Below are 11,541 nucleotides of genomic sequence, written 5' to 3' on the forward strand. Positions count from 1 at the left end.
CACTTATGAACTCATCCCTCCCCATGATACTCCTGAGGTCTCATAGAGCTTAGCTCCAAGTTTCATGCAAATGAATTTCTTTCTTTTCCTTTCTTTCTTCCTTCCTTCCTTCCTTCTTTCTTTCCTTGTTTTTCTTTGAAATAGCCAGAAGCTTTATTCATAAATTGGTTAAGTAATGAAATATATTTTAATTTAATTTTATTTTTTCAGTGATCCATAATTCATTGTTTATGCATCACACCCAGTGCTTCATGTAATACATGACCTCTTTAATACCCACCACTGGGAAGTCCACTTCTAAGCAGTCTTAGGCCAAGATTCTTAACTGTGCCTTACTCTTTGCTCAGAGCAGTATGTCCGAAGACATGAGGTTCAGAACAATAAGAGATAAAGTCATTGTAAAAGATAAATTACACCATAAGTGATTCTGTGAAAATTAGATGTTATGTGATGGTCACAAGCTAGACCAGGAAAGAAAACAGATCCCATGTCCTCTTTTCCTATGTATTCTAAAAAAGTAAGAAGCAAAACCAACAGACAAAGAAAAATTCATAATTAAGCATCAGTTTTTCCACCCAACAGGTACTGATGAACTGGGCACACCTAGCTCTGCAATGATCAGACTAATTATGCTCAGTAAAGAATAACACAAAGTGCTGACTGGTCCTATGTGCAGAGCACCATAAAAAGCAATAAATAAGGGGTGCATGGCTGGGGGGTACCAAAGAGTACTCAAGTCCTTCTCTGAACTAGGTAAGGTTAAACAGGTTCCCACAGGGAAAGCAAAACTAATTAGGAAATGATTACAGAAATAAAATATTTCAAGGATAGAGAAAAACAAGTGTAAATGCATAGAGATTAAATAACGATGAATACATTCTACTAAATATTACATGGATCACTGGGTGTGGTACATAAATAATGAATTCTGGAATACTGAAAAGAAATAAAATAAAATGAAAAAAAATAATATTCGACTAGTAGATTAATATTCTGCTTGTTACTAAAGTAACAAGGTCGAGTTAAAAAGCAAAATCAAAACAAATAAAAAATAAACAAATGATATGAAAGCTTATGCATCTTATATTTTAGTAACTTTTTAAAAAAAGATTTTATTTATTTATTTGACAGAGAGAGATCACAAGCAGGCAGAGAGGCAGGCAGAGAGAGAGGAGAAAGCAGGCTCCCTGCTGAGCAGAGAGACTGACACAGGGCTCTATCCCAGGATGCTGAGATCATGACACGAGCTGAAGGCAGTGGCTTAACCCACTGAGCCACCCAGGCACCCCATGCATCTTATATTTTAACAAACATACCACAGAATAAATGTAAAGCCTTAAAAGAACCAAATATTGGGACACGTGGGTGACACAGCCATTTAAATGACCAACTCTTGGTTTTGGCTCATGTCATGATCTCAGGATCATGAGATCATGAGAGCCCATGCCAGGCTCTGTGTCCAGCAGTCTCCTCATGATTATCTCTCCCACTACCACCCCATGATTCTCTCTCACAATCTCTTTCTAAAATAAATACTTCTTTAAAAATAGCCAAGTGTTGATGTCACTCTATTTAGTTGGCATTTTATCATATAGAACACATATTGCCACTAGTTATCATTTCAAAATAAAGAAATTAGGATTAGAAGTAGAGAGCCCAGATATGGACCCTCAACTCTATGGTCAATCAATCTTCAATAAATCAGGAAAAAATATACAGTGGAAAAAAGTCAGTCTCTTCAATAAATGGTGCTGGGAAAAGTGGACAGCTATATGTAGAAGAATGAAACTTGACCATTCTCTTACACCCTACACAAAGATAAACTCGAAATGGATAAAAGACCTCAACATGAGACAGGAATCCATCTGAATCCTAGAGGAGAACATAGGCAGTAATTTCTTCGATATCAGTAACAGCAACTTCTTTCAAGATATGTCTCCAAAGGCAAAGGAAACAAAAGTGAAGATGAGCTTTTGGGACTTCATCAACATCAAAAGCTTCTGCTCAGCAAAGGAAACAGTCAAAAAAACAAAGAGACAACCCAAAGAATGGGAGAAAATATTTGCAAATGACAGTATAGACCAAAGGTTGATATCCAGGATCTATAAAGAACTCCTCAAACTCAACACGCAAAAAACATATAATCATATCAAAAATGAGCAGAAGATATGAACAGACACTTCTCCCATCAAATGGCTATCAGACACATGAAAAAATGTTCATCATCACTAGCCCTCAGGGAGATGCAAATTAAAACATTGAGATATCACCTCACACCAGTTAGAATGGCCAAAGTTAAGAAGATTTTTTTTCTAGTTATAGGATTTTAGGTTTAAATTTACTTTCTCAATAATAGAGCTCAACAATAATATAATCATCTGAAAACGTCATTTAACTCAAGCATATAAGTTTAGGTTTATAAAACAAAAATAGATTAAGATGTTGTTAGATTAAAGTAGAACTTTGGGTCTCATCATGAAAATATATTCATAAACAAAATACATCTTTCACCTCTACTACCAGCTTTTCCCAGGTCATCATGAGGCCTCATTAGGAATGGTGACATTCAAGCATTCAGTTTTTACATCCAGTCAGCTTTCTCTACAGTCTACACTTGTCAGAGAGTGATCAAATTTAAATGTCAGTTTATCATTTCACTACTCTACTCAAACTCACCTGTGGTTTTCCTCTCCTTGCAGAGTAAAAATTATCAGGTTCACATGAAGTGCATTGTCACCTGATCCTGAAGTTATTTTTTGAATGTAATCATAATCTAGTTTCTTATTTACTGCTTCCTTGAGTTTGCACTAGTCTCTGGAACCCGCCCCCCCCCCCGTCAGACAATCACCATGTTCTTTTCATGGACCCATTGTTAGTCATACTCTCCCTGGGACTACAATTTTGTTGCTGTATATGTACTCCAATTTATTTCTAACATTTCTGTCTCTTGGTGAAAGAAAGTGAGGTTAGAGATCACCTTTGCACTTCGACTCTCTGCATTGCTTTTAATGAAGTGCTGCCAAAAACTAGTTGTAGCATATAGCCAGCACTCCATAAATAATGACTAAAACACTGAATGCTGAAGTTAGTCACATTCCTGTCCATAGATGTATAACCAAAAAAGAATTAAAAACACATTCTACTGATTACACTAATTATTCAGTGAAATTAGTATTGGATGCTAGTAACTAGGCAACCTATTAGATAAAAACATAACATTAATTTTTTATTGGATTGGAACAACTCAGTGACTTATAACTCTTAGACAATGTTCAAGTGCATTGGAGACCAGTAAGAGAAGTAAAATTATCACGATCGTTAGGTCCCCTATTTCTTCCTGCTGTGGTATCAATAAAGCCAGTTTTTGAAAGTATATTACTTTACAGAGTATCAACATATATGATTATCTGTTTTAAAATGAGATTGCATGCCCTTGTGATGGCAATACTGACTATAAGTAAGCTTAAGAAGACAGGAAACTGTTTGGAGGTATACTACTAAATGATTTTTTGGAAGAAAAAAACTACTTAGCCTTAAAAGATTTTAGAATTAATAATTTATTTTGGATTTGAGAAAGATAGGAGTTAAAAATATTAATTTTTCAAATAATGAAAACTAAAAAGGTGTAAAGATAATTTTATTCCTTGCTGAATGAATTGTTTAATTTAAAAATGCCAGATTTCTCTGCAGTGAGTTTCAATGGAAGAAATATATATTTTTAAATTTTCTTCAAGTTAAGGTATACCACTTTTTATGACTTTTAATAATTATATCATATTTTAACATTTTTATTTAAAGCATATATTATAATTACTATGTGTATAGTTCTTAGTGATGTATTTTGATATTTAACATACTAAGTTTGAAGTATTAAATGCTGAATTAAATCATGATTAATAAGAGTAAGTGATGAATAAAGAAAATCAAGATGATACTTAAAAAAGAAATAACACTAAGTTTTGAGTGTGGGATGCTATATTTTTATCCCCCTAAACATTAATCACATGTGTATAAGTTAGATTCGAACTTCAGGAACTCATTAAGGCACCATTTCCTAATTATTTTGTATCTGTCACATTAGAAATGGAAAACATAGATGGGTTTTTCTTTCTCCATCACTCGACCTTTTAGTGATACTATAAGATGAAGAATTCATAGTATTTTCACAAGAACTGATGTATCTAGATATATAGATAGTTATCAAATTAAGTTAATTATTACAAATATGTATCTTAAATAATTCAAAAGATTTGTATATCTTTGATTGAAATACATTGTAAAATATATTGTGTTGTTTTCATTAAAGTATCTACAATTGTTTTTTTTTCTTTCTTTAAGACTTTATTTATTTATTTGACAGATAGAGCGAGATCACAAGTAGGCAGAAAGGCAGGCGGTGTGAGAGGGGGGAGCAGGCTCCCTGTTAAGCAGAAAGCCTGATGCAGGGCTTTATCCCAGGATGCCAGGATCATGACCTGAGCTGAAGGCAGAGGCTTAACCCAATAAACCACCCAGGTGCCCCTGCAATTACATTTTCTAACATATTAATTTTTTAATATTACCATTTTTCCAAATCCAGCGACTAGCATTTATTCAGGATACTTACATTGTCCATGACAATGGAGAGAGGTTAATCATTAATTTATGATAAATTATAAATTAATAGTATAATTGTTATATATTTATATATAATATATATGCTATATATTGTATGTTTATTATATATATTATATAATTATTATTCTAGTAAGAAGGCATGGGAGAGGATATTATATAATAGAATCATAATATTTTACTAAATTTACATGGGTAAAATCTGTACAAATAGAAGAAACTGGCACGTCACTGTTAAAGAAATTGACAATCACACTCATCAAACTAAAACTATTTGTATGTACCTCCAACATTTTGTGGTCCCTTCTTCCTGCCACAGATTCCATTTCCATTAATCTTATGGGAAGGAAAGAGGAAGACAAGGAAAATGATTGGATAGGAGTGGCCTTGATGACTGTCATAGGTTTCAAGTACATGCATTTTGGGAATGGATCTATAAATATGATTAAAAAAAAACCTTATGGAGAAAACATTTTCAACTAATAGAGTAATAATGGGAAAAGCCAGATGACAGGGGCAATAGTGGGTAAATTGGTGACTAGGAGGACAGTAATCTTATTTCATATGGTGTATGATTTATTTTTATCCCCAGGAGAACAGGTCTGTGAATGACCAGGATTACACACTTCACAGCACTCACCAAAGCACATACCCTCTCCAATGTCCATAATCCCACCCCTTTCTCCCAAACCCCCTCCCACCAGCAACCCTCAGTTTGTTTTCTGAGATTAAGAGTCACTTATGGTTTGTCTCCCTTCCAATCCCATCTTGTTTCATTGATTCTTCTCCTACCCACTTAAGCCCCCATGTTGCATCACCACTTCCTCATATCAGGGAGATCATATGATAGTTGTCTTTCTCTGCTTGACTTATTTCACTAAGCATGATATGCTCTAGTTCCATCCATGTTCTTGCAAATGGCAAGATTTAATTTCTTTTGATGGCTGCATAGTATTCCATTGTGTATATACACCACATCTTCTTGATCCATTCATCTGTTGATGGACATCTAGGTTCTTTCCATAGTTTGGCTATTGTGGACATTGCTGCTATAAACATTCGGGTGCATGTGCCCCTTTGGATCACTACGTTTGTATCTTTAGGGTAAATACCCAATAGTGCAATTGCTGGGTCATAGGGCAGTTCTATTTTCAACATTTTGAGGAACCTCCATGCTGTTTTCCAGAGTGGCTGCACCAGCTTGCATTCCCACCAACAGTGTAGGAGGGTTCCCCTTTCTCTGCATCCTCGCCAGCATCTGTCATTTCCTGACTTGTTTATTTTAGCCATTCTGACTGGTGTGAGGTGATATCTCATTGTCGTTTTGATTTGTATTTCCATGATGCCGAGTGATATGGAGCACTTTTTCATGTGTCTGTTGGCCATCTGGATGTCTTCTTTGCAGAAATGTCTGTTCATGTCCTCTGCCCATTTCTTGCTTGGATTATTTGTTCTTTGGGTGTTGAGTTTGCTAAGTTCTTTATAGATTCTGGACACTAGTCCTTTATCTGATATGTCGTTTGCAAATATCTTTTCCCATTCTGTCAGTTGTCTTTTGGTTTTGTTAACTGTTTCCTTTGCTGTGCAAAAGCTTTTGATCTTGATGAAATCCCAATAGTTCATTTTTGCCCTTGCTTCCCTTGCCTTTGGAGTTGTTCCTAGGAAAATGTTGCTGCAGCTGAGGTCGAAGAGGTTGCTGCCTGTGTTCTCCTCAAGAATTTTGATGGATTCCTTTCTCACATTGAGGTCCTTCATCCATTTTGAGTCTATTTTTGTGTGTGGTGTAAGGAAATGGTCCAATTTCATTTTTCTGCATGTGGCTGTCCAATTTTCCCAGCACCATTTATTGAAGAGGCTGTCTTTTTTCCATTGGACATTCTTTCCTGCTTTGTCGAAGATGAGTTGACTGTAGAGTTGAGGGTCTATTTCTGGGCTCTCTATTCTGTTCCATTGATCTATGTATCTGTTTTTGTGCGAGTACCATGTTGTCTTGATGATGACAGCTTTGTAATAGAGCTCGAAGTCCGGAATTTTGATGCCACCAACGTTGGCTTTCTTTTTCATTATCCCTTTGTCTATTCGAGGTCTTTTCTGGTTTCATATAAATTTTAGAATTATTTGTTCCCTTTCTTTGAAAAAGATGGATGGTACTTTGATAGGAATTGCAATAAATGTGTAGATTGCTTTAGGTAGCATAGACATTTTCACAATATTTATTCTTCCAATCCAGGAGCATAGAACCTTTTTCCATTCCTTTGTGTCTTCCTCAATTTATTTCATGAGTACTTTATAGTTTTCTGAGTATAGATTCTGTGCCTCTTTGGTTAGGTTTATTCCTAGGTATCTGATGGTTTGGGGTGCAATTGTAAATTGGTGTATGATTTTTGATACCTACAATAATAAAGGCATGTGTCATATGGAAGTATGCACATAAAACTATATAGATTTATGATAAATAATTTGGGTATTATTAGTGAGAAAAAAGATTATTTATTTTTAAACTATTACTTTTTAAAATATAAGAACACCTCTAAAGTGGGTGTTTTGCATACAGTAGGGAGATTAAAGATTTCATAGTTTTCAGAAAGTCTGTAATCATTTTTCCCCTAAAAATTGTTTACTTTTCAGCTTTCTGAAAGTAAGCTGAAGCAAGTTTTGTTTTTCACGAGATGTGATTAAAGGATCTTATGACTGAGACACAATTTAATAGTTATTGGTTTGTCACTCTGAATTCACTGAAAGATACAGGGAGGATAGTCTGTTGTTCAGGTTTTGACAAAGTCAGTTGAATTTTCAATACTTCAGGACTTTTCACAGGACACGTGCGGACAATATAGTAATGGCACATTTACATGAATTGAAACTAAAGTGGTTCAATAAAACAGTATTATCCAAGTAATAATTGATGATCAATATGCTGAGTAGGACGTAGAAGAAAGTAATTTGTGTTTGTTTGCATGATTGCCATATTTAAAAACCAGGTAGTGTGTATTGGAGAGGGCACGGATTGCATGGAGCACTGGGTGTGGTGCAAAAATAATGAATACTGTTACGCTGGAAGAAAAAAAAAAGAAACCCATTTTATGTTCAATATTTTAAAAATTGGTAATGATGTTTCATTACTCTATTTTTATACAGATTATAACTCCAATACCAACAAATCTCACAATTGTGACAGAATTTATCCTCATGGGATGTTCTACCAACAAAAATATATGCATTTTTCATTTAGTGCTCTTATTTTTTATTTACTTCTGTGCTCTGATTGGCAATGTTCTCATCATCATGACCACAATTTTGGACCAGAATCTCCTCACCCCCATGTACTGTTTTTTTTTTGGAAAAAATTATCTTTTGGGGATCTCTGACTAATTTCAGTCACCATTCCCAAAATTATTGCCAATTCATTGTCTCATAGTAACTCCATTTCATTCACTGGCTGTGTTGCCCAGGTCTTTATGTTGTTTTTTTCAGTGACTACAGAACTACACCTCCTGACGGTAATGTGCTTTGATTGTTATGCTGCCATATGCCATCCCCTGTACTATGAAATCATCATGAACAAAGACATGTGTGTTCAGTTGACAGCTGTATCATGGCTGGGTGGGGATCTGATTGCTCTGATGCACACAGTTGGTACCTTCTCCTTATCCTATTATGGGTCTAACATAATCCATCAGTTCTTTTGTGACATCCCCCAGTTACTGGCTATTTCTTGCTCAGAAAATTTAATGAGAGAAATTGTACCTATTCTCATTAGTGTGGTGTTGAATATCTGCTGTTTTATTTACATTATAATTTCCTGTGTGAACATCTTTTCCACTGTGAAAAAGATTCCATCAACAGGAGGTCAGTCAAAAGCATACTGTACTTGCCTTCCACATCTGATTGTAGTTGTATTATTTATCTTCACTGGCATCTTTGCTTATCTGAAACCAACTTCAAGGATTCCTTCCATTAGTGACCTTTTAATTTCTATATTCTACACAATGATGCCTCCAACCTTCAATCCCATTATATACAGTCTAAGAAATAATACCATAAAAATGTCACTGCAGAGGTTGTTCTTTTTTTTGCATTTTAAATAAGTATCATGTACAATCTTACACACATTATTTCTTAGTATTTTTCTTCATTTTTTTCTAGAACAGTTTTAGATTAAAACGTTGATAGCATATAAAGAAATTTTATGTATAAAACTACACCCACAAATTAATAACCTTCCTGAGTAATAATATAAGTCATCAGAATCACATTTTTAAACAAATATATACCTCCACTGAAACCTTATAATTAATCCAAAGTTCATAGTTTACATTAGGGATTCCCTTAGTGTTTAACATGTATGGATTCAGAAAAACATAATGACACATTCATCATATAATGTTCCACAGAGCATTTGTACTACCCCAAAACTATATCATACCCTGCCTTTTTTGGTCCCCTAACCCCCATCAGACCAGGTTTTCAATAATAATTTTATTGTCTCCATATTTTTGACTTTCCCAGAATGTCATGTAGCTGGAATCATACAATATACAATCTATTCAGATTGGCTTTTCTTGTTTAGTACTATACATTTAAATTTTCTCTATGTGATTTTGTGCCTAGATCATTTCCTTTTATTGCTGTATAATAGCCCATTTTTTTCATGTACCATAATTATTTACCCACTCATTTACAAAAGAGCATCTTGATCCCCTCCAGATTTTGGCAACTAAAAATAAACCTGCTATAAACATCCTTCTGCAGTTTTATTAGTACATAGATATTCTTTGGATAAATATATAGGGGCATGGTTGTAGGATTGTGTGGTAAATTTAAATTCAGTTCTTAAAGGTTTAATTCTAGTATACGTAACATAAACTGTTATATTAGTTTTAGGTGTACAATATAGTGATTCAACATTTCCATACATCATCCTGTGTTCATCACAACAAATGCATTCCTTAATTCCCATCACTTATTTCATCCATCTCCACCTCTGGTAACCATCAGTTTGTTCTCTATACTTGAGACATTTTCCTGGGTCAGCTGGGTGGCTCAGCGGGTTAAAACCTCTGCCTTTGGCTCAAGTCATGATCCCAGAGTTCTGGGATTGAGTCCCGCATTGGGCTTTCTGCTCAGCAGGGATCCTGCTTCCTTCTCTCTCTCTCTCTCTCTCTCTCTCTCTCTCTCTCTCTGCCTGCCTCTCGGCCTACTTCTGTTCTCTGTCAAATAAATAAATAAAATCTTTTAAAAATAGTCTATTTCTTTTTTTTTCCATTTTTTTCCTTTGCTCAATTGTTTGGTTTCTTAAGTTCTACATACTGATGAAATCATATGGTATTTTTTTCCTCAGACTGATCCATTTCACTTAGCATCTTACTTACTTTCTCCATCCATGCCTTTGCAAATGGAAAAAATTCATTTTTTATGGTTGAATAATATTCTATTTCATATATATATATATATATATATATATATATATGCCACTTCTTACTTATCCATTCAGCTATTTGTTTTCATTTGGGTTGATTCCATATTTTGGCTTTTTTACAACATTATTTTTCACAGCATAGTTTTTTACATTATTTTGCAAATAATGTTCCAATAAACACAGGGGTGTATGTAATTCTTTGAATTTGTGTGTTTATATTTTTGGGGTAAATCCTCCAATAGTCCCATTACTAGATCATATGGAAGCCCTATTTTTAACTTTTTGAGGAACCTCCATAGTGTTTTCCAGAGTGGCTGCACCTGTTTATATTCCTACCAACAGTGTAAGAAGGTTATAATTACTACACATCCTTGCCAACACCTGTTGTTTCTTGTTTGTTGATTTTAGGCATTCTTTCAGATATGAGTTGATATTTCATTGTGGTTCTTTTTTTTTTTGAAGTTCTTGCATTTTCTGTTTTATTTTATTGTATTCTTTTATTCCATGTATTGTTTTATCCCATTTAATGAAAGAATTATTTTTTATTTTTTATAAACATATAATTTTATCCCCAGGGGTACAGGTCCGTGAATTGCCAGGTCCACACACCCCACAGCACTCACCAAAGCACCCCCCCAAATTTTCATAACCCCACCCCCTTTCTCCCAAACCCCTCCCCCCAGCAACCCTCAGTTTGTTTTGTGTGATTAAGAGTCAATTATGGTTTGTCTCCCTCCCAATCTCATCTTGTTTAATTTATTCTTCTCCTACCCACATAAGCCCCCATGTTGCATCACCACTTCCTCATATCAGGGAGATCATATGATAGTTGTCTTTCTCCGCTTGACTTATTTCCCTAAGCATGATACGCTCTAGAGCATATCATTGTGGTTCTGATTTGCATGTCACAGTTGTTGAAAGGTGTTGGGTATCTTTTCATGTTTATGTTGGCCATCTAGAAATCTTCTGGGATAAATGACTATTCATGTCTTCTGCCCATTTTTAGTTTATGTATTTTGGAAACTAACCCTTATCAGACATGTCATTTGAAATATCTTCTTCCATCACATAAGTTTCCTTTCAGATTTCTTTTTTTTTTATTTATCTTTTTTTTATTTTCAGCATAACAGTGTTAATTAGTTTTGCACCACACCCAGTGCTCCATGCAATCCGTGCCCTCTATAATACCCACCACCTGGTTCCCCAACCTCCAACCTTCTGCCCTTTCAAAACCCTCAGATTGTTTTTCAGAGTACATAGTCTCTCATAGTTCTCCTCCCCTTCCAAATTCCCCCAACTCTCTTCTCCTCTCTATCTCCCCATGTCCTCCATTATATTTGTTATTCTCCACAAATAAGTGAAACCATATGATAATTGACTCTCTCTGCTTGACTTATTTCACTCAGCATAATCTCTTCCAGTCCCGTCCATGTTGCTACAAAAGTTGGGTATTCATCCTTTCTGATGGGGGCATAATACTCCATAGTGTATGTGGACCACATCTTCCT

At 34.9% G+C, this 11,541-nt stretch overlaps 1 protein-coding gene across 1 annotated transcript; it reads left to right on the forward strand.

Moving 5' to 3' along the window:
* Positions 1 to 7,803: 7,803 nt before the first annotated feature.
* Positions 7,804 to 8,702, forward strand: LOC309861961 (olfactory receptor 14A16-like; the record flags this gene model as incomplete). Its single annotated transcript, XM_082725228.1, is given in 2 exon segments — positions 7,804 to 7,980; positions 7,983 to 8,702. Coding segments are annotated over 2 exon segments (897 nt in total).
* Between the last annotated feature and the right edge of the window lie 2,839 nt (positions 8,703 to 11,541).

The sequence above is a fragment of the Mustela nivalis genome, assembly GCF_964662115.1.
Source record: "Mustela nivalis genome assembly, chromosome: 3".
Lineage (NCBI taxonomy): Eukaryota > Metazoa > Chordata > Mammalia > Carnivora > Mustelidae > Mustela > Mustela nivalis.